This window comes from Drosophila grimshawi, unplaced genomic scaffold (genome assembly GCF_018153295.1).
Source record: "Drosophila grimshawi isolate 15287-2541.00 unplaced genomic scaffold, ASM1815329v1 contig_1367, whole genome shotgun sequence".
NCBI lineage: Eukaryota > Metazoa > Arthropoda > Insecta > Diptera > Drosophilidae > Drosophila > Drosophila grimshawi.
In genome coordinates this window covers 10,356,457-10,381,518 of record NW_025062889.1, presented here as the reverse complement: position 1 = coordinate 10,381,518, position 25,062 = coordinate 10,356,457, and the positions used below count along the sequence as shown (strand labels likewise).

At 37.6% G+C, this 25,062-nt stretch overlaps 1 protein-coding gene across 1 annotated transcript in view; it reads left to right on the top strand.

Moving 5' to 3' along the window:
- The window catches only part of LOC6559563 (Krueppel-like factor luna), a 77,728-nt gene extending 55,823 nt beyond the window's left edge, over positions 1 to 21,905 (top strand). The window contains exons 2-4 of the mRNA XM_032735166.2: positions 15,295 to 16,744; positions 16,813 to 16,959; positions 21,579 to 21,905. Of these exons, the coding sequence (XP_032591057.1) occupies positions 15,295 to 16,744; positions 16,813 to 16,959; positions 21,579 to 21,754 (1,773 nt within the window). The 3' untranslated portion in view covers positions 21,755 to 21,905. The remainder of the gene's footprint in view (positions 1 to 15,294; positions 16,745 to 16,812; positions 16,960 to 21,578) is intronic.
- The last annotated feature ends 3,157 nt before the right edge of the window (positions 21,906 to 25,062 follow it).

The following is a 25,062-nucleotide window of genomic DNA, read 5'->3' as shown; positions in this document are numbered from 1 at the left end:
GCCGAAGGACACTTCTCTCAGAAGTATATATGTATTCTTGATCACTAAAAGCCAAATATTTTCCTTTTAAAGACTTTATAATTAATGTAGATATAATTACAATTGCCTACATTTCTAACGGAATCGAAATTCTGTGCTTACTCCAGTGTCTTGGTTTTATTAGTTTAGAATACAACATGATTGCCCTTCGAGAGTATGCCTGAGATATGTTTATTTATTTATTGCCTCAGATTTTATTAACATTTTGTCCACAATATAGGCCAGTATTAACTTTTTACTTCTTTTTTATCATTACAGGTATGTTAAAACCAAAGGAAGACGAACCATAAATTGGATGACAACATTTATGAAGTACAATAAGCCAGTTTCAGTTCCATGAACTCGCTTAAAATGGGTGAAGTTATGCAAATATGCAATCATCTATGATATATGTATAATACGGGCTCTTTCGACTCTTTTCATTTTTAATTTATATCGAAAGATATTTATTTTGCTCCGATACTCAAGATATATAAAGGGTCACACACACAGTCTTATCCATGTTTTCTACACAACAGTTTTGCCCAACCTGGTCTAAACATTGAGAGAAAATTGAGAACAATGCATTGTGTAGTCGCTGTAAGTCAATTGTTGCATGCTCTTCATGTTGCACATTCAGCTTATTAGTGCAACTCACTTAGGACAAACAAAGCCAAGATAAACTGTTAATCGTCGGCAACACCTAAGACAAACAAAAGCAGCTGCAATAAAGACAGCAACCAGAGGAGCTTTCAATAATTGCATGTGGAGCTCAGGGGGAACTTTACTGCCTTTCCCCGCCAATTGGCAGTTGTTGCATTGTTCGCTTTCGGTCACGTGAATGCGTTTATAAGCAGGCAAGCAGACAGCCAGCAAGGACTGGCAAGCAGCCAGGCTGGCAGCAACCCCACTCGTGCAACAGCCACTTGCAACGTGCAACTTGCAGTCCACTCTGCTTGGTTTGGTATCTGGTTTCGATTGGCTCAAGGCACCAGTCCGGCTGCATTTGCAAACACCTTGTGCTAATCTTGATGGACTGCCAATTGGCAAATGCAATTGCTGTCGATTGCTGCCTGACAATGGCACCAATAACAACAACAATAACATTAACAACACTTACAGCATGAATGAATCTGATACAAGATAGCAAACAATAACATTAACTGGCAAGCTTAAATTCTAAAGATGTGCACTTTTATTGGCAACATCAACCGAAACAACACAACTGAATTCTATTTGTAATATATTTGGAATACGATGAGAAAGCATAACAAAATGCAGAGGCATGTTTGGTTTCTAAAACGAAGCATAATAAGGCCAACCCGAAACCAAATAACTATTATGCACCAAACCACAAACAACAGCACAGTTTTCAATAATAGTACAAAATATCAGCATGTCATAGTCATTCAAATTGAACAATATAAAAAAATATATATCCACAATTAAAGGGGTTGCTAAATAAAAAATGCTTTGCTTGTCTCTTTGACAGTATGTCAATAGGCAATGTCCTGCTCGATACAAACAACAACAACAGCAACAACAATAAATTTATGCATTTACAGCATCCTAGTAGTAAATCAGATTTGAACACACACACACACACACACATAGTAAGGTCTCTGTTACAATTTCAATTGCAAAATTGCAGATTGTTTTATATGCAGTTGCAGGTTACAAATGTTTGAATGTTGTTGATTTAGCAGTTGGATTTATTGCATATTTGATTTCGTGAAACAAATTGTCTGCATACCACAGACAATGACTACAACAGCAGTTGCACAGATCCAATTATGTTTACAGCTGTATTTATTTTCATTTAAATATGGGCACAATGCAAAAAGAAAAATAATATTTTGATTTGCCACTGACATTTCTGGCAGTTATATGTATATGTTTTTCAGTATCTGGTGTCAGATGTCAGTGTAATTTAGACAGCAATTTCTAAAACTGTTGTAATACATTTAATTGGCAAGCTTACTGCAAAGTTGGCCAACGTTTAAAGCTCCAAATTAGAGCAATGTCTTCAGGAAATTAGAAACCAACCCTCCTTTTACTTAAAGTATACTGGGATTGGATCACTATATCATAGGCTGTCATAGCTTAAAGAATTATAAACATCGGGTTACTTATCACAGAACAATAATCAATCGGCTTTTTATATTTATTATGGAAGTTGATCTCTGCTCTGCTCTGGCAGGATGAATCACATTGCTTAAGTCACTTGGGTTAATAATTGTTGGTTTTTTTGCATGTTGCATGTTAAATGCTCATACAGGGTATCTTAAAGCCGTTCACTTTCGGTTTGAGCAAAACAAAATCATTCTGGTAAGGACGAACAAACTGGTGTTTTATGTAGTTTAAAATTGGAATGCGTCCAAAGTGAAATTAATTTCAACAATTTGCGGTTTTTCAGTGTAAATAAGTAAGAGTGCTTTAGAGGAGAGACTCGAATCGGATATGCCCTGTACACATGCCTTTACCATTATACATTTAAAAGCTAAACCAGTGATTATTTGATAAAATGGATCTATTGAGTTTAGGTTTCGCCCACTTCCAGTTGAATGGCCTTAACAAAAGTTGGAAATTACGATAAGCATTTTTTATATTACACAATTTTTACTCATTTACTGGGTAAGCACGTGCCACGTCCACATCAGATCTAGGACAAATGCAGCCCCCTTTTAGTACATTCACAAAAGTGAGTTTTTTTATTTTACTGACCACAAGTTTTGTGGACTAACTCATTTAATTTAATTGTTAATTTGTTAATTCTTTTTTTCGTTGTAAAATGGGTTGTTTTGGTAATTGTTCTCGGCGGTGGGTCGTTTTTAATTGATTTCACAACATCTGTAAATCTCTTATTTTGAGTACATATTTTGTATATTTTTGAGTTAGTTAAACTAGTACAACGAAATCTGTAAAATGAGCAAAATGAAAAAGGCAACGAAATGCAAGCGAAATGTGCGTATCTGTGGCAGATGTAAAATTGCAACTGTGGATGTCATGGCAACAGAAACACGCACACAAACTGCAGGTGGACAATTTAATGGTAATTACCTTTTTACCATGTTGTTAGCATTGAGGCGAAATTCGTACCTGGCATTAGGCTGCCACTGTGGGAAAATAAGCCACAGCGGCAATTGCCATTGTCATTGTTATTGTTGTTGCTGTTTTTGTTTTTGTTTTTGTTGTTGCTGTTGCTGTTGCTCTTGGGTTGTGGGGCAAAATTTACATGCTGGCGAGTGCCAAAAATTTGTACAAATTTCCGCCGATGCCGCACAGGCGTCTCTCATGTGTAACGAATGGTGAATGCCATATAAATTAAGTGCGGCGACAACTAAGAAACAACAAAAACAACAACAACCACATGACAGCGGTGCAACACAAAAAGGTAATTTTTTGAGTGGGAAATTTTAGCCCAGCGGAGCCAACAAAATTGGCAAACAACAAATTCTGGCGGCGGTTTTGTGGCGCTTCTGTTGAAGGCAAAGGTAAACCCAAAGTAAAACTGCGAAAAACATTTGCGTTGAACAATTGCTGAGAGTGCGGCGGGTGAAAAACTGCGGCACACTTGTCCAGTGGGCGGAGAACATTTAAATGTGCTGCATAACTATTATAAAGTTTAAATAGAATATATATAAGAAATAGGTTTAGGCTTAGGTAACCTATAAGAAATATAACTGCCAACAAATATATTCGAATGGGTCAATTATGAAAATGTCTACAAAGTAGACAAATCAAATCTTCAACAGCCGCTTATTAAGATTATTCAATGGTAATTAATGGGAAATCATTTGTAAGCATTTATTATATCAGTATTTGTCTCTCTATTTCAAAGAGAAATGAATGGCTTTTCGCTAAATCCTCACAACTTATTCAGTTTAGTGCAATTGCAAAAAATAATTGATTGCTTTAGCTAAGCCTTCTCAACAATGACAAATGTGTTTTTAAAGAGCACTAGCGATTCTGAGCCAGATGTTCAAGGACAGGCCAAGCTAAAAAAATAACTTGGTATCTACATTTAAACCGCATAAATAAATGAAAATCGGCGTAACTGAAAAAAAATGTTGGCAAAGAGCGCTGTAAACCCATTAACAATCATGCGGTGTGCTTTGACCTTTCGGTTGATGATCATTTTTTTATTTATTTTTTTTAGCAATAAAAAATTGTCAGGAAACCCGAAGCAATTTTCGTTTGACATCCTTGAAACGGCTATTTAATGGCATCGCCCATTTCCTTTTAGCATGAAAGCAACAACAATAACGATAAAGTAGTAGTACTGCAATAACAAACGAATTACAACAAGAAAATGTCATGGCACTCTAAAGAGATCCATAAAACAAAAAAGTTGTACAACTAATAAGGGATACAGCTCGACCCATCTCTAATGCATCGTTTAAAATTACCACTAAAGTTTCATTTGGTCGCGATGGCAACAGCTCAGTTTTTAATTTTCACATAGTTTATCGTTGCTGCTTCCTTTTCAGTTGCGGCCCAAGGGCTGCTGCCATTCAATGCTATTCCGCTAGCGTCCTTTTTATTGGTATGAAACTCGAGACTCGAACTGTGACTGGAACTGGAACTGGGGCTGGGATTCGGTATCTGTGTCTCTGTTTCTGTTTCTGTGTCTCTGCCATTCTGCGGCTGGCGATTGCTAATATCCGCTTTTAATTAAGCAACTTCCCTTTCAGCATTGCGGTGCGGTGTGGTCCGTGGCGTGTTCCCTCAGTTGGCTTTTGGCTTAGGGCCTTGGGTTGTCTCTTCTTCATTTTTGGCGTAGCTTTTTCAGCTGCCTTTTTATTATTTATGTATATATATATATGTATATTTACTTTTTGTACATATTTCGTTTTTTTTTTCTTCTTTTTTTTTGCCTTAGGCATGCCAAATATTGTGATATTGACCCAAACACAACTGAGGCAGTGAAAAATCATTTAATTTTCTTCTTTTTTTCTTATTTCTGGCCTTTTTAGTTATTATTGCGCTGTAGGTACAAGTCTATGGTGTAACTTTAGCTTGAGCCAGAAATGTTTTCTAGTTACGAGAACACTTAAAGGCGCAAGCAAAAAAAACCAAAAAAAAAAAAACAAAAATAATAAAAATATAAACAAACAAGAGAAAACATAGATGCTTGCTTGCCCCCATATCAATAAAGATTCACGAGGCATGCGGAGTCCTCGCTGCCACAACATGTTCTATGCACCGTATCGTGTGCAATGCAAATGTGTAATACGAGCTGACTACGATGGTCAACAGCCACAACAGAAACAGAAACAGCAACAGCTACAGCTACAGCTACAAGCTTGATTGGGGTCAAATCAACATCACAAAAGCAACAACCACTTAAAAAACCCCGCTGGCATTTCTCTCCCGTTTTGTGGCCCGGTGCAATTTTAGTTGCTAGCTATTTGGTTGGCTGTGTCTTTTGTTGTTGAACAGTTGTAATGAAGCAAATGGCCAACTCAATGGGTTCTGGGCAAAGGGGTGACTTTACAAAATGGAACGAAACGAAACGAACCAATTTTAAAGATATTTAATTTCAATGTACTTTTGCATCGCATTGTAATTTGTACAGGATTTTTGTGGTCTAATGAAATTGTGTGGTTATAACTATAAAATAAATATATATTTTTGCATTCAATAGTAATTTGTAGAGGATTTTACGGACTAATTAAATTGTATGGTTATAGCTGCTAAATAAACGTTAATGGATTATTTTTTTGTTGATATTTATGGTGCCATAAAAAAGGAGAAACCTATCTCGAAGCACTCCTATTTTTGTTTTTTGTTGAAAAGTTGAGGTGCAGCCATTAAGCTTGCTGCCTATACGAAAAGTGAAAATTGTGCAAAAAATGCTGTAAAAAGAGTCAACAAGCCGTTAGACAATCTGTTCGACGGCACCAGCCAACAGCAGCAACCACAATCCAAACCACATGTCTGGCACATTGTAGGGCTGTTATGGGGTACTGTCTCTAAAATGAGAAACACATCGTGCCACAAACCGATGCTTTCAATACCCTTTTAAAAGGTGTTATCATGTATTGCTGCAAATCTATAAGGTATATATATCTCTGATCTGTTTTGAAGATATCTTGATTAAAATTTGAATATTATCCCCAAATTTCATCAATATATAAATATAATATATGTCGAAGGAAGACGTGAAACAATAAACTTAACGTAAAACTAAAAAAGAAAAAACAAATGATAAATATATATCTCAAGCTGGGTTTGGATAGTGAATTTAGTCGTCGACGTGTCTAATGTCTTACTTGATCACTGTAGATGCAGCAGTGACCAGTTAAATCACCTGTGAAAAAGGCAATTCAATTGATAGATGTCAGCGAGCTGTAGTAAGACAAAAACTCCACTGACCGATGACTGGGCTTGTTTAATCAACAAGCATACAGTGCACACAGAGGCATCAAATCAACAGCAAATTTAACAGAAATGCAGCAGCCAAAGCAAGCAATGTATGACAATAGGCAAACAGCTGAATGACGACCAGGAACGCATATTTCCCTGGTCATCTTTCAGCTCTTAGTTGACGTCAGGATGAAAGTAGGCAACATGTCGCATACATTGTACGATTCAGTTGGCAAAGTGCTTGAACTTATATTACATCAAAAAAGTTTTATTGACAGCCTCGAATCAAATTGGTATTATTTTCGCTTGTATGCCAAAAGTAATCTCAGAAATAAAAGCAATATTCAACAGAAAAAGGGACATCAATTCAGTTTCTTCCAGTTGTGAATTGATTATCGACAATTACTGTTTAGTTTAGCTCGGAAACATTTATAGATATGAATAGTTAAAAAGTTATTTTATTGATGCCGCAAATGCAAAACGAAGGTTTTAGTTATTATTTGGTAAAATAAAAAGTATCAAATTGCCTATTATCAAAGTCTACAGACATAATAACTCTTAAAGCTGTTATTAAAATAACAGAAAAGGAGTTTTTGAATAACGACACACAACTCTCTGCTTTATATCTTTAAACTGTGCTTGTTTAAATAATCGATTACCACAGAAAAGTATTATTTACATTGTATTTCGGACAACATTTGTGCTGCTGCAAAAAAAACCGAAATAACAATTTTGCGCCTCATTAAAACTACTGAGCTACTGAATTGAGTTATGTCTATTTATATATGTGCAAAATGGAAGCTTTCTGGAGACAAGTAACATATGTGAAGGAGCATTGACCGCCAAGTATATTATCAGCAATTGCATTTGCTGGTACTGGTTGAGTGTCTGGTTGAGTTGAGCGTTGAATGTTGAGTTTATTGCGACAATCGGCTCACACGCTATTCTAAGGCTTCGCATTGGTTGTCTTGGGAATTAAGTTCTAGCTAAAGCAGCAGAGCCACAAATAAATCTGCTAAACTGAAAGCTGATACTTTTGAAGCACTCTGTACTCAGTAGTCAGGATATCATTGCCAGTAACAACAACAACAACAACAACAACATCAACAATCCTCCTCAGCATATGTACTGAGTGCCATTGCCTGGTAAGTGGCAGGTAAATCTCACTCTCTTTGGCTGCAATTACTTGTGGCACACATTTCAAACAACTCATCGCCTTGGCAGCAGCCAACTGTTGCGCATTGCTGTCGTCTGCTGCCTGTCATCACTTTTTCACCAATTACTCAGCTTTACGACTCATTAAAGCGGCTGTCGCCAGCCGAATGTATTAAAATGCGCCAGCAACAAGGAGTTTATTGCTTCCGAAACTTCTTTCTACTTTCTCAGGTTGATGTATGTGGTTGCATGTGGCACGTCGCCACGTTAAGGCATAGTCACTGAGAGGCGCAATAGTAATGATTATGCAAATGCCGCATTTAGAAAAATCAATAAATGGGCACTTTAATAATTTGCCAACTTACCTTTAGCCAGAAACAACAGCAGCAGCCTTAAATGTAAATCTCCATCCATACATATTTCATAAGATATACTGAGATGAATTGATTGACTTACTTTGCATTTATTTATGTATGACAAAAAGACAAACAAATGGGCAGGAATCAAGGCATTTTATAAAGAAAAATAAAAAGTAGAAAATATTACTAAGTTCTCAGCTACTATATATTAAAAGTTTACCTTTTAAAGACATCCAATTTAAGCATTAAAGTTTTGTCAAACACACAACAATAAGGAGGTAAACAAGCGACTTTTGTGCTTAACTTGAGTCTAATAGGATGGCTTGCTAAATATACTTATGTCCAAATATGACATACATATAAGCATACATTTCAAGCCAAGTTGCGTTGAATACAATCATATTTTAGTTAACAAGCAGCCACAAGAAGGATAAGCTGCTGCTCACTGCTCAACTTCGGTCCGGTCTGGGCGACTAAAAATATATATGCAAATTTCGAGGGTGTGCAATCTGGGGGAATAACTTGAGGGTCACAAACACTGACCAGTGTGTCAACGTGTTCATGTCCATGTCCGAGTTTTGGGTATAGGGAAGAAGCTACACACAAAAGCAATTTGGTATTGCTGCTCTTGTTGTTCTTGTTGGTCTTGTTGGTCTTGTTGGTCTTGTTGTTGTTGTTGTTGCGTAATCTTTTATGCCCGTTCGTATCTTTATACTGGTAGTTTTGGTTACTTTATGTTTGCCCGCTTGGTCTCGGCCATGTTATTTGTTGTTGTTGTTTGTTACCATTATTTTATTGCCGCCTGTATTGTATTGTATGGCTGTTTTCCTAACTGCCACTGTTCACTATGCACTGTGCTTAGCATCCAAGTTGGAAGGCCAGCAACTTCTACTGTAATTTCATTTGGTTGTGCAGCAAAATGTAACTTGCTTAAGAGCAATTAACTTTTGGTAGCCAGTCCGAGGTGGGCTACACATGTTGCTCGCCAGCAAAAGCAATAAGGACACTTTTGGGTCGCCTTTCAGGCGAAAAGAAAAATTCCGCTTTGTGTACAAATTTGGTATCTACCGCTGCGGACAATCGATACAAATGGGTTGGGGGGAATGGGAATGGGAAGACCGATAACAATCTACGCATCGCACACAAAATCCAAACAAAAATGAAGCATTTACCATCAGACAAAATGCGTTGTTAAACATGTTTCGGGTCAATATCAAAAGCCATGATAGTTGTAAGCCACAAAATGTTAAACAAACACTTCCGATAACACGGCCAGGACTGGGGTCTGATGACAAAAGCCATCCAATGGCTATGCGGTTAATAGACGTTCCATGTACATTTGCCACCTTGTGCGTCCATTTTGGGTGCGTCATAAAACCTGAATACCACAACAATTGCGATTTCTCGTCCCCACACCAGCTACCCCAAGCTCTATTTGTCTGTACATGTGTATGGCATTTTATGCGCTCCTTTTTTCCATTTATTTATTTACTTAAACTCTGCTTGTCTGGGCTGGCCTGGGCTGGGCTATATTTAGAAGTAAGTTTAAATTTGAATTCAAACTTTTTGGGGACAAGTGAGTGAATTCGAATTCGAAATGAGTCAAATCCTTCCTGAATGGGTCGTATTCATTCAGCCAAAAACATTAGCTGGCTTTGTCATGCACAATAACAATAAAAAATAATAAAAAATAATAATAGCATTTGCTTTTTATGTGTATATTGGTAACTTTTCCTTACATGTTTCACAAATCTTGTTGAAATTAACGACATAACTATCATAGCTATGATTATTATTATTATTTCGTGTGGTTCAAGTGTGGTTAAGCTGTCGCTGTCAGCGTCAATTAAAAAATAAGAGTATATTTTTATACATTTTGGTTCGGCGACGGGGGGAATTGGTCGGCCATAAAGGTTAATCTTGGTAACAACACAAAATGCCAACGGCTTCAAGAGCATTTTTCCTATAGCACACACACTCAGACAAAACGGACGCAAGTTGCGGCATCCAACAGTGTTAAATTTATTTATTATCATTGTCAGCATCATTATTTGCGCCAAGTGTCATTTAGGCAGTATGAATGGAGCAACAGCAGCGACAGCAGCAGCGACAGCAGCAGCAGCAGCAACCATGGCAACAGAAACAAGGCGGCAACATGCCACAAAATGACAAAACGAAGCGTAAAAAACAGGCAGCAACAAGAGCGTCGCAATTTGCGTATGGCACACAAAATGCTATCAAGTTCAAGCTAATGGCTAGGGCGTTGTGACGAATCCCAGAATTTGCTGGGCCGCAGTGCCAAGCCGGGGTCGGATCGGAGGGCATAGAATCGAATAGCGGCGAAAAGCGAACACTGAATGCATATGGAAAGTGGCAAAAACTGTTTGTATACTCAACGAAAGTAAAAGTAAAAGCAGAGACCAGTCAAAGAAACTCCAGAATATTGGGGTTGATGCTGCTGCCTAACAGCCAGCCAGCCAGCCAGCTAGCGCCGAGAGGCGACCAGAAATAATGTTCGCATTAATTCCTCATTTAAATTCAACGGCGCGTACGACGCATTAGTTGCTTCAAGCCACACCACCCATGGCACCCAAACCACTCTCACACCATTCAAGCAGCAGGCAGCAACCCTCGAGTGGCTGCTGCTGCTGCCTTTGTTGTGTGGTGTGGTGTATGTGTGTGTAGCATACTTTTGGGAGCAGCTACTTCGACAGTTTTTCGCATTGAAGTGCTTCTCGATTACTTAAAAGCAAATTCCGTTCCTGAGCGAAAGTGATCAGCGACGGTTGCTCATTTCTCACTGGCTGCTCGCAGCTGTTTCCTTGTTTCAAACTACTTATGTGAAAGCTTGCTGCTTGAGTAGTCGGCAACTTTTTAAATTAGCATAATGCCTGAAATTATGCAACGCCTTTGCACCAGACACTTGTGCTGGCTGCCAGTCGTTGCTGCTGCTGCTGTTGCTGTTGCTGCCGCTTCTGCTACTGCTGATGTTGTGGCACTTTAAGTGCACTTTGCACGCCCCTACCCAAAAACAAACAACAATTGCAACAACATTCAAAAAAAAAAAAAAAACTGTAACAATAACAATGCCAGCTGGGGGTCGTCGTAGTTGAGTCCAAGGAAGAAGTAAATCAATGCATTACACTCCAGAATGTAGCTGTAGGTATATCTGTGTCTGTGCTGATAATGCCAATAATTCAATTATCCTGCATTCATTGCGCCTTCCCTCCCATGCTGCTTTTACTCCTGGTCGCCTGGTCTCCTTGTCGCCCTCGCCTGTCTTTGGCTTTTTGTTATTGACAAACCAACTGACTTGCTGATATTGTTCTGTTATTGGACTTGTATTGTTACAGTTGCAGTCACTTAGCTCGCAGCGCACAGATAACAAGCAGAAGTGTCACAGCAAGACATCAGTGGAAACAATTGTGACAATAATTCAAAAATTGCTTTATCATTGGCTATTACACACTTTCTGCAGTTGGATAATTATAAATACTCGTAAGCTGAAATGATTTTTATGGAAATATTCAGTTACTTCAGGTTGATTATGTATATTAGTACATAAATTATCGTAATCAGGCGACTTAAGAAATGTTTGTAAACATTTTGTAAGTTATAATGAATGCTTCAAAGAATTATTTGTGAATAGGAACTGATTGGTCAGTAAGTCATTATGTCTGTTCCGAGGAAATTCCATTAACATTTATAAGACTCTCTCTGTCTCTCTCTCTTTCTTTGTCTTTCTCTCTGTCTCTCTCTCTTTCTCTCTGTCTATCTTGCTACTCGTTGTATTGCTTTGGAGCTTACCCGGTCAACTGCTGACGACATTAATTGTGAACATAATTTTATTACATTTGGTTCATTAAAACTTTCAAAATGGCAGCCCCAAAAGAGAGAAAAAAAAAAAAAAAAAAGAGAAAGAAAATTAAAAGGAAATGTCGAACACATCCCAAGGGGCTTTTAAAGCGAAGCTCTATGGAATTATGGCTCATTAAATGACATAATGCAGATAGAGCACACACACACACACACACTAACACACAAACAAACAGCAAAAATGTGGCATGTAGTCTGGATGGTGTATAGCATACTTTCTGGCAAGTTAGCAGCTGCTTCTCGGCGTGGCAAGTGAAAAGCACAGGCGCTGGCGAAGCTGCCTCCGCTAATATATTTCTAATACACAAACACGCACCGAAAATACACACGATGAGAGAATCGCAGAGCTCAACAGAATACAGCAGGGAGTCCAGGACATGTGCCGCATAATAGCCTTAACAAGATTTTTGGTTTTTTCTTCTTTTTTTTTTTTTGGTTTGGCATTGCTGTCGTCTTCGACGAGCCTAGCCTCTTAACTGCCGCTGCGTCTTTTTCAATTACACACATAATTAAATGTGTTCCCCCATATATCCCTATCCCTGTCTTTGACTCTGACTCTGACTCCGAATGTGGCTCTATCTCTATCTCTGACTCACTCTGTGTGTGGTCGTATTATCCCGTGGGGCGTGTGACAGTCTAGGTAAATATTATGTGCTTTGTGTGTGTGTGTGTGTGCGTGCCAGCAAATGCTGAAAATCCCTCCCAATAGACTCAGGCCATATAGTCTTAGCTCATATTACATTTTGTAGATTTTAATAAACATGCTGATAATTTAATTAAATCGTATGCCTTTATTTAACATTGAAACATTCTTGCTCGAACCCAGCATCCGACTGTCTGTTTGGCAAACGGCAAAACTCCATTTGCTGTTGCCCAAATTCAATTTCATTTTATCCCAAGCCCTTTAAGCCCAAATAAAAGCCTTCTGTTGGCGGGCGTATGATGGTTTTAATTTGTACAAACATTTTGTCTCATTTGTTAAGCTAAATTTGTTTGCTTGGGATCATTGGGCTCTTTAATACAAATTGCGTTACAATTAGCAAACAATTGTGTTGGTCGCATTGCGAAACTCGGCTTGTAAATAATTTTCCAAAAATGCATATATTAAATAAATAGTAAACAAACAAAGGCAAAATGCTCTAGTCGGGAGTTGAGGCAGAGAGTAGACAGAAAGGAAATTAATTTATACGGGTCGCATGATATAGATTTATAGATGACGCCATTTGGCACTGATGCGCCCCTCGAAGTGCACTTGGCCCATAAATTGACAGCAAAAAGTGTGCAAAAGTACTTCCAACACATATACAAATAACAACAGCAACAACAACAGCAACAACAACTTGAACGGAGCGACATAAATTTCTATTAAATACAAACGAGCTTCGCAAAAAGTTGTTTTGCTTAGAAAGAAAGTTTTTTGGGGACGCTCATTTAGTGAGCAAAAGTGAGCTTATTGATTGACACATCAGCTTTAAGGCTAAGCAGATATAATTATTTGTTTCCGACAGCCATCTAAAAACTTTTCACCAACCATAATCTTATATATATGTTGATTACAAGCAAACAATTCTCGATTACAACTTTGTGTTAGTTGCCAACATTAAACGGTCGAAATGTCTTCAATACAGCTATGATCAGAAACGATTGACAGACTTGGAATACTTAATGGTCTCTTGACAGGACACTGTGGACTAAGAGGCGACCTAGTTAAACTGTGTGTAATTATCAGCAGCATCTATCGATTTTGGAATAAGAAGAAGGAATCCTCAAAGCACATCATAGCGGATTAAGTCACCATGTTCAGAAGAATATGTAGTAAAGAAACATGTCTTAAGCTGAAAAGACGTTGAACAAAAGTCTTGAATTCGTTCAATAACCAGAATTGCTGGAAGAGATATAGACTCAGCTGGGGTACAATAGATCAAAATAATAATAATATTAACAAGACAGAAACAGAAACTTTTTGTATATGTTCAGCGTAAGCAAACATTTGTAAATGTCTAAAGCGAATGCTGCTGCTCTCTTTTCTGATTAATATTTCAGCATCCCTTTCTGGTTTAGTTCTGCTCACAAAAAAGTGAAAAATTGTGTAATCCATAGTTCATAAGAGTAAAGATGCTTCTTATGCAACCAATTAACTTTGAGCGACATCCAGTCAGTTACAGCACTTTGTAGTCGCGAACTGTGCATTCACTAAAAATCAATCATTGGCCCGGGGTTGCTTCACTTCGTGTAACCAAATGTGGATGACCAGTTTTTCTCATTGGCTCGGTGCCATGAGCAATTTGAGTCGCGCTCTAATCTTTGGGCTGTGCTCTCCTTTGGTGGCCAGGTGATTTGTTTGCAACGCCGTTTGCCAGCAGCAGAGCGCATAAAAATGCCATTTCTGATACCATTTTACCAGGGAGCCTAGCTCCGACTCGCTCTTAGCTCTTAGCTGTTAGCTGTTAGCTCTCAGCTCAGCTCAGCTGGCATTTGCATTTGGTTTTGGTACTGTATCTTGTATGTTTTGTGTACGTCGCATCGGGTGTGCTTTAACAATATATCAAATTCAGAGCATGCCCGCTGCATGTAACATTTTATTTAGATTTTTGCCCAAAGATTGCGTTGCATTGTCTGACTAAAGTGTTGCCGGCCAGGAAATGGAAACTAAGTGCAGCAGCCGCACATTAATCATGGACTACTTCCTCCGCCCTTCGTTTCGTTTCCAATCCGTTTGGAATGTGTTGAGACGCTGATTCATAAACCATTTATAGTTTTCTGTTGTTGCCCTGTTGTTGCTCGTAAATCGCACACGCAACTTGTTTTGGCGACTTGAAAGGGTTAAGAAATTTATGTGTTGCAATTATTTTCTTGAAATAACACTTAAAGTGATTTACCGCTCCTGATAGGTGGCAGGGGTAGCACAATAGCAAACCTAAGCAAATGTGGAATGCACAGTTCCCGCTTTTCCCATATATCTCAGCCAGTTACTCTTCCATTTATTCCACATCATTGATTTTACGCTTTTGCATTGCACTAAATAAGATTTGTTAAAAAAGGTCTTCTCCGTTTTTTTTTTGGCGAAAGAATACCCAAAAGTTTTCGCTATATGAGCAATTTGTGGTATTATTAAAAGCCTTTAGGATTTAGTTACTTAGCCTCGTATTGGTTGATGGACTTAGGAAAGATTGTGTTGCTTCTGGTTGATGGACTTAAGCAACATTCTGCTGCTGACGGCTTTGTCACCTTCAAAGTGGCATGTTAACTTGCCAGATAGGTTGACAGGGCAGCAGGGCTGCATCTGCTGTGCTTGCCAGCGAGAGATCGTCAATCAATAAATCATCCTATTGCCAGTTGCAAACCCCATTTACGACCAAGCAACCAGAAAACTGCATAACTTCACTTTGGCAAATTCCACATCGTCAGAGTATTTGAAATTTTGAAGTGTGACCTAACTTAAAGGATCTCTTATAAACCCAAGCCTATATATTTTTCCACCAGAGTTTTTAACATATTTTTCTTGCATTTATTGCAGACCTGCTATGAACTGGAACGATATTTGCGCGACGAGCCCAAGCTGCAGAGCTATAAGAAGATGCACACGGATTTGGATACCGCCTGGGATATATTCTCAACGCCGGCCCGTCTGCTGGAGGAGCTGAAAATCAAAGAGAGTCTGGACTCGATATCGACGACCTCGTCGGTGTCGTCGAATTGCTCGCGCATATCATGGGACAGCAATGGTTCGCAGGCGCTCAGCTGTGCGGTGTTGGTGAAGCAGGAACGCATCGACGAGGATGAGGAGGATGCAGCACATGGATTATCCTGTGATGACAAGTTGGGCGCGTTATTTGCACCGCCGCCGTCAGCCATATCGCCCAATCCGAGCATCAGCAGCGCCGGCAACATGACGCCCACCAGCAACAGTAGCAGCAACTGCACCAGCAGCAGCATCAACAGCAGCTGCAGCGGCAGCAGCAACAGCAGCGTAAACGTCAGCAGCAACAGCAGCAGCCTCAGCAGTTGCAACACTATAACGCTGAGCTCGAGCAGCAGCAATGCGCCAGCTATTAAGGTGCGTGTGCTGCAGGCAAAGGCGCAGCGACATTATCATTTGAATCTGGGCCAGGGTCAGGGTCAGGGCCATGTGCATGACTTTGTGATTCCGCCGTTGACGCCGCCATCATCACCCGAGTCAAGCCTACGGAGCCATAACTATGCACAGCCGCCACAACATCAGCAACAACAACAACAGCAGCAGCAACAACAACAACATCGGCCGCAGCAAATTGATGCAAGTGAGCTGGCGGCGCTGATAAAGCAACAGCAGCGCCAGCAGCAGCAACGCCAGCAGCAGCAACAAACGCCAGCAGTGGCAACAGTAGCAACAGTAAATTCCACACCCGCGACCGCCATTCTGCACTTTGGCAGCCAAAGTTCCGTCGCCAAGAATTCCTCACTGACGCAGGCCACAACGTTGCAGCTGCAACAGCAGCAGCAACAGTTGGCTGTGCAACACTTAAGCATTTCGCCGCAGGCGCTTAATAAAACCAGCGGCGGCAGCACCAACAGCTCGCCGGGCAACGTCAACAGCAACAACAGCAATAACAACAACAACCACAACAATAACAACAACAACAGCAGCAGCAGCTGCAGTGTTGATCAGTCGTCGAGCAACCACAGCAACATTCCTCGCAGCACCATCGTGCGGCTAACCACAGCAAATGGAACACCTGGAGCCGCTGGCATCAGTCTGGCTCGTGTTATACAAATGCAAAACAATGGCAATGCTAATGTTGCTGCTGTGCTCAGCGCCGCCGCCAACAACAACAACAGTAATAACAGCAACAACAGCAACAGCCACAACAATAATAGCAGCACCAGCAACAACAGCAGCAGCACATCAGCAATGCAACAGCAATCGGTCTCACAGACGCCACAAATAGTCGCCGTGGTTACGTCAAACCCGGTGAAATCCACAACTGGTACGTATACTCATTATACCGAAAGTATTTGTGGGCCACAATATTTAACCACACAATTAACTTGACAGCATCTACCAAAAATCATCACCCGCGCCAGCATCACAGCGATCACAGTCCGGACTCGAAGCGACGGATACACAAGTGCCAATATGCTGGCTGCAAAAAGGTCTACACGAAGAGTTCACATCTAAAGGCGCACCAAAGAACCCACACAGGTGAGAAGCTCACAGTACGCCATAAAATACAAATTAATTATAATTCAATAAAATCAAAACGAAATTAAAAAAAAAAAGAATTGTGGAACAATTTCGGTACATTTCACTACTCAATGATATAATCATTAGGTAGACAGCAATTTCGTGTCATGCCCAACATTTCCCCTGGCGAAAAACCAGCCAACCAGCCGGACTCGAGTCGCTGGCCGCCCCCGCGCAATAAATCAGACTCCCACGACATCGGGGCGGCACATTGGTGTGACCTGAACACGAAAACAGGACCACGACCAGGACACGAGTGCATTGTTTTGTTGCCATTGTGGCAATGTCCACACGCGGCGGGCATGCAAAATCAAGTGCAATGCGAGCGGGCAACCCAAAAAAACATCCTTGGATGACAGTAGACGAGGCTTCAAATTTCAATAAAAATCGCATAACTCAACAATGAATTATTGGTTACACGCACATGGGGCACTCTTACACGTTGACACATAGATAAAGCCCAGCGATGAGATGTAATTTTATTGCTGCCACATACAGCATCAGAGATTCCCAGAGAGAGGGAGAGAAGAGCAGAGAAAGGGGGAAAATGTGCTCCGTTTATTGATTTGTGCCATCGCAATTTTTACAATCGAATATTTGCTGCTGGCTTTTGTTGCTGTTGCTGTTGCTGTGTGTGCTGCTGTGTGTGTATCTGAGTTGAACAAGAGCCCTGTCAGCATGCACTTAACCCATAAAATATACATGGATTTATATTCATATATTATGAAAATTATAAATCAAACAAAATGGCCTATACGCCAGTTAATCAATCTAGTGACGAATTTATATATATATTTTATTGTCCTTTTTTGTATTTTGTCGCAGTACGCTCAATTGTATAAAATGCACTATTCGAAATTGTAAAATTATGTCGATGTCGATGTCGATGTGCATATGCCATTTAAATGTTGTTTTAAAAATGTATTTGACCCTTTCAGTATTACCGCAAAAATGTGTTTGACCCTTTTGCAATCAGCTGTATTGCTAGAGCAGTAATTTGAGTAAAGCCTTATACAATATTTTGATACTGCCAACATCATTAAGTATTTATAATAAAATTGCTTTTAAAGTGGAAGGTTCAACTTTTTATCATAATGTAGACCAAGTTGTTGTTGACTTTTTATATCGTTTACTCATAAAACGAGTACTGTTTGTAATAAACGAAGGACACATTTCCGACTCCGACTAAATTTTAAATTTATCTATATATATATATAGATATTCATGATGAGGCGCCATTTCCGTCTTACTAGCTGTTTGTCTGTCTATTTGAAGGCATCCACTTCCTATACCAACATTATATCGATAAATATCGATTACTGGCCACAGTTTAAGCATCTTACATTTTTAACGAGCTAACGGCATCAAATTTAATATGTGTGTTCTTGTATAGCATTCACAGATCATTATAAGAAAACATACACAATCTCTGTTAAATACAGGGTATCTCTTAGTTCTGCACACGCAAAAATAACGCTAACTTTTTCCTTACTTGCCAGCTTAAGTGTTTGTTTGATATAAAAAGAAAATGTTTAACAGCAAAAATGTGTTTGAAAGTAAAAAAAAAATTGCTTGATACAATTTTTTTCACTTTAGCTTTGAACATGAAAACTTTTGCCTTGGTCAATCGTCAAAAGAAAAGTATTTTAGGTAGGCGGACAACAGGCAAGTTTATCATGACGTACTTAATTGTTTGCATTTTGCTAACTTAAAAGTTGTAGTTGGCATTGTTGTTTCTGTTGTTCTCTGTTTGTGCAAAATCGGTTCTGCCTTATTGCCGCCGCAATTGAGCATAAGGTGTTAATTGAATATTTTCATATTGTTTGCAACATTTTCATTAGCTTTTAATTTTCATCCCGCTGCAGCCTTGTGTTGCACTTCTGGTCTTTGCAGTCAGCTGGGCGGATACACTTTAATTTAATTTGGTATTTTTGAATGTATTCGAAATAAAAGTCGTTAACTGTTGAGCAGAGCTTTAAATTTGGGAGCGTTTAATTAGAAAAGCATTGAAGTCACCGAACCGAAATATGTGCGAATAACTAACAAATGATTATCAATTAAAGTGAAAAGCAGAACAGAGTAGCCAATAAATGTGTGCAGTGCGCAAAAGATTTCAATTAGTTAAACGCTGTGGCCATAAAAACAACAGACTTGCCAGTTGCAAGCCTGACGTTTCAAATAGCTGGTGGGAGTTGGCCCCGGCCGTTAAGAAAAGATTGCAAGTGCAATCAAGCGGATAGACGCAAACAGACCATAAAAGTTGTGTTGAGTGCAAAAGCCAAGGAGGCGCACAGCGCATAAAAGAAAAGCTAAAGAATAGCGTGAACTGAATGGAATGCCACTACCACTGCCACTGCCACTGCCACTGCCACTTTCCACCACCACCAAACACCACCAGCACAACCAACACCGCTACCCCGTTCGTTGCATGTCTCAGTGGGGCAGTCTTTCTATTGGCCGCTGACATTAAAACCCGACGCTAGCAAAATTTATAAAATATTAACTGGCTCCGAGCTCTCTGCGTAAAGCGGCACCTGCTGCCCTTGCCACCATTCTTGTTGCACTTGCCACACCCTGCCAGCTGAAACTTGTAATATGGGTGGCAGTAAGGAGTAAGTTTATGTATAGAAACAAATAGCTTAGTTTAAGTTTGAACTACGTTCGCAACAATAAATTTACAATGAGCCGATAGTCGCGAATTATGTTGCGAAAAGAAACAAAAGAAACAAAATCGATGTTTGAATACTTTAACACTCTTAACACTTGACCAACTTGACCTCACTTAACATAACAGTGTTGTATAATTAAAACTTTAAAACATGCCCTCAAACATTGATCGGCTATCGATGCAATTTAATAATAAAAATATCGTATTACAACAGATTATTAATACTTACTTCCAAATAGTTTTCCATTCTGTAATTAATTATATAAATATGAGATCGGTTACTAAATTGTATATTATTATGTTTATTATATTCTTTATGCATAAAATAATAATAATTATGGGTAATCGATTGGGTATAGGGTATCTACTAGTTGAGCTCTTTAACTAGTGTTTGTCTGCTCATTGTTTGTGCCGCTTAAATGCGCCTCAATACAAAACTCATAAGTCGTATACGTATTTCAATGCACTTTGCTTTGAGCACTTGAAGCTGATTTACGCACACACACATCCGCACACACACACACATCCGCACACACACATTCGCACACACTCTGATTTTATATATAGCTGCTGTTTCGATTTCTCGCTGAAAGTACTGACAATATGCCAATGTTGAAGTAGCAGCAACAGACACACACACACAGGGAGAGAATGTCCTCTTGCTTGCAACGTTGAGGCGCGTCACAGTTGAACGTCTGGGCAGAGAGTAAACAGAGAGTAAATGGAAATTAAGAGAGCGCTACACTTTGGCACTTTGGTCGTTGGCTCGTTGGCTCGTTTGTTTCGCTGGGCAAGTGCATAATGTGAAATTGAGCACGGAAATATCACACATTTCCGCATGCATTAAGTTTTAAGCTGTGTGAATGTATGCATGCTATATATATATATATATATAAATGTATTCGTATATATATATATATATTATATATATAAATATATTAAGCTGGTGTGGTGTGCGTTACAAAGTTTTCCACTCAGCTTTATGCATTTTTCTTGGCTGTCGTCTACTTTACTGGTTATCTGGCTCCACTTTTCACTGCTTTTCTCCAGCATGGCAACAGCGGCAATTTCCTGCCTTGTCTGCTGTTTGTCTTTTAAACTCAAATAATTTTTGCCATTTTTTCTGGCAGAACTCTGCACTGTTCTTCTATGTTTCAGTCTTTGCACATTTTTAGGTTTTCTACTTTTGTGTGAAATTACAACTTCTGCATTTCCTTTTCGGTTTCCCGGCACTGGCGCTGTAACTCTGTGGCTGGCTTTCAGTGCCATTGACTACTGCTTTTGGCACGCAGACTATTGTTGGCAAAAGGCATTCTCGATTTGGCACACAATTTCACAAACTTCGATCTGGCTTATTGCAGACGCTGGCTGAACATATAATACATATTTTTCGGCAAAAATTGATTAAGATATCTTAGTCCACATTCAGAATATGAATTCAGCTATATCAGATTTTTACTATTACAAAATATGTTCATAATAAAGATACACATTTTGATATAGAGCGGAGATTTTATGTATACAATTCAAATGATGTACAAAAAAAAAAAAGAAGTAAAGTAAGCATACTTTATTTGCTTCGTTTCCTTCCGCCTGTTCCACTATCTTATGTTGCCTTTATTATCCATTTTATTTGTGAAGGTACACAAAAAGTTGTGCCCTAAACGCTCTATACCAAGTATACCCCCCTATATCTCTGTACTCTTCCATGGTATGCATATTTATGCGCTCTTTTGTCTGTCTTGGCGCCAGCAGCAAAAAAAAAAGAAAAAGATTACAACAAATAATGGTTGCATGCAACGTGTTTGTTAAAACTGTTTTCGAGTAACTTATTTAATAAGTGGACGCTTGAGATTTTTATTATGAATTTATATTAAATCTTTTTCTTTTTGAACCACTCTCATTGCAGGTGAGAAGCCGTACAAGTGCTCCTGGGAGGGCTGCGAATGGCGTTTCGCTAGGAGCGATGAGTTAACCCGCCACTATCGCAAACACACTGGAGCCAAGCCCTTCAAGTGCCGCAACTGCGATCGCTGCTTCTCGCGCTCCGATCACCTGGCCCTTCACATGAAACGCCATATGTGAGGTGAAATCTAAATCTAATTCTATATCTGAAACAGAACAATTGTTCAACTGTTCAACTGTTCAACTGGTTTAGAGCTAATTCAACAAAATTCACGCATCAGACGATAGCACAAGCAATTTAGAATTTGGTGGAAAAGTTTTCTGTTGCCTTTGCTTTCATTGTTTTATTATTTTTATTATTTTCATTTTTTTTTTGAGTTTTTGCTTATCGTTATCGTTTCGCTTGTAAAATTTTTGTTGTATTATTTACTTTAAATGTTTAAGTAGTGAGCGGTAAGCAGTTAAGTATCCATATGCATTTCAAAAGTTGACAACAAATATTTAACAATTTACCAAAGCAAAGCTATTTTTTGTGTGGATGCAGAAAATAAATTGGGCGAATCATGCGAATCGTCATGAATCAACTTATTCAGCACAATAAAAAACAAAAATAATACAAAAAAAAATAAAAATAAAATAAAAAAATAAAATGAAAAAAAAAACATATATTTTTGTTTTGTTTGAAGCGAAGACAACAAATATTGTAAACACTGCCAAACGAAAGTGCGAAACAAATTTTAAATATTTATACAAATAAAATATACTACAAAATGTTAACATACATACATACATACAAATACAAAGATTTAAAGTTAATGAAAATTATGCATCGTAATGGCGTAGGTACAACAAAATACAACAAACACAAGTGCAAAATATGTTTTAAACAATAATATGAAATGCTTATATTTTCTTACATTAATTTTATATATATTTTAAATTTGTAATATAATTGTTGTATAGGTTGATTAAATGTATTTTGTATATTTGTCAAGTAAATCATAAATGCCCAATAAATGCAAGATTTTTGGCGCTTCAAATTGATATTTTTTAAAGCAATTTTGTTAATGTAATTGTATTTGAAAAGCACACATTTGTTTTGTGATGAAAAGTATTACGAGGAATTTTTAATCTGAACAAATCATAACGCTACTTTTCTGGTTTGAGACAAAATGCGATTTCCTATTTTTGACATACGTTTACAAATTCTTCTTTATGTGCCTCATTAATTTAAACAACAAAATAATAATATATAAAATACTTGAAAACAAACTTTTTTTATGATTACAAATTTAGATGTACTTCGAAAATACAATTTCTGCTCAATTCAAGCAGTTCACCTTTTATCAAAGTTAAAAGCATTTAATAAACTTCCACAAGATCTTCTGAAAATTCAGCGAAAATGTTTTCTGGAATGATGTAGCAATGCTTTTTACTTTCCATCATTTTGCTGTTTCTTTTTAGTTATTATGTGCTGCTTATTATTTAATTTTGTTTATAATTTGATTATTATTAAATATTTTTAATGAATAAATATTTTTTAAAAAATTTGAAAACTTTTAATTGGATTTTATTTTGATAGGATTCTTATTTGCACGACATAAAACGACATAAACATGACATCAATCAACATGATCGAGCATTATGGTTTGTGTGATGACAAATTCTGTGATCCAGACAACAAGAAATAGCTAAGACAACAAATAAAATACATAAATACACACACACACACACACACACACACACACATGCATACACATGCATACACATACACATTTACACACGATTGTCAAGAGTCACTCAAATGTATTTGATTATGTTTTGTTAGGCGCATTTCGATGAGCACTGGTACAGTTTGTGAAAACTATATTGGAAAACAATTATATACTCCTATATTTGGCATTAAAAAGTTGTTTCTTGATTTCTAGCTTAATTCTCAATGATTGTGAAGTGAGAAGAGATTTATCACTTTATCGACGGTTTGTGTGTGGCTTGTGCTTTGTGTCATCTCAATGTTATGTAATTATATATAGTCTCATATATGGATAAGAAGTTACAAACTAAAAGTTTCCTTAAGATTATATATATATACGTATATATATATATATATATATATATATATATATATTATCGGATAAAACGTACGAGTATACTGGATTTGATTGTCCAGTATCATTTTTGGCTTCCATGCGAACAAACAAACATAAAAAAGCACTGAACAAGATTATGATGATGTTAACACAACTACTTATAAATATTATTAAAAACCCAAGAGAACAAAAATATGTACGATGTGTCAAAAATACTTCAATCAGTTTAGTGAAACTTTTGAGAAAGATTAACCAAACCCAAATGGAATATTTTGTATAGAAAATCCTTAAAGCTAAAAACACAAAAATCCAACAAAAATCATTTAGATTAAATGCATGGGGGCCTAAGTATGAATAATGTATAAGTACTCATGTGTATGTATTTTACAATCCAAAATTCAAATCGTAAATGAGAAAAACATGTATTTTAAAGAAAACACAGAGCAAAACTAAATAAGTACGTATAATTCTGTAAACATTAAAACAAAATAAAAGACTGGTCAACGAGGTGTTCCGCGTTTATGCAACAATTGCAACAAAAGTAAGAAAGTTAAAAAATATTAAGTAAAATGGAATAAAACTCAAAACAAATCTATTAATTATACTATATTTAAAAACGCATTCAAATACTCCTTAGCATATTGCCTTAGCAATTAAATCATTCATTCAAAAACAAAAACAAAAAAAAACCAACAAAAAAAACCCTAGCAACCCGATATTTTAACTGGTTGAGATTGTATCGTTCAGGTTGAGTAAGAGCGCTTGTAAACTTATTTTTGACTGCAGAAACAGTCCACTCGGCCATTTGGCAAAGGCTAACAAGTATATTGTCTACTACTATTCATACGTAAACTGTAAAGTTAATAAAGTACGAATTTTAAGAAACGCTGAATGTGAGTCTAGAAGTACTAAAAACAAAAAAAAAAAACAAAGAAAATAGGGGAAAAACAACAACAACAAAATAAAAATAAAAGACACACTGAGTATAGATTAAATAATTGTCTAAAATTAACAGTTAAACAATTTGAATGTATACAAACAGCACAAAATGCAAGACAAGAATAAGAAGAAGAAGAGCGTACACTGTACACATTTTCTATAGATTTACAGCTTAGCAATAATATTGAGTAAAACGTTTTGAAATATTTAAATACACAAAGTACACAATTTAAACACAATTTTCGTTAAGCTTTCGTTTGCATAGTGCTTGTCAAAATTTGGTTAAACTATGATTTAGGTAAACAAAAATATTGCATAACAATTTTGTTAACATTTAGATATAAACAGCGATTGGTAAAGTGCATAGCAGAAATATATATAGCTACATATACATATATATATGTATATATATATATATATATATATATATATATTTAATTATAATATTAACGTTTTATA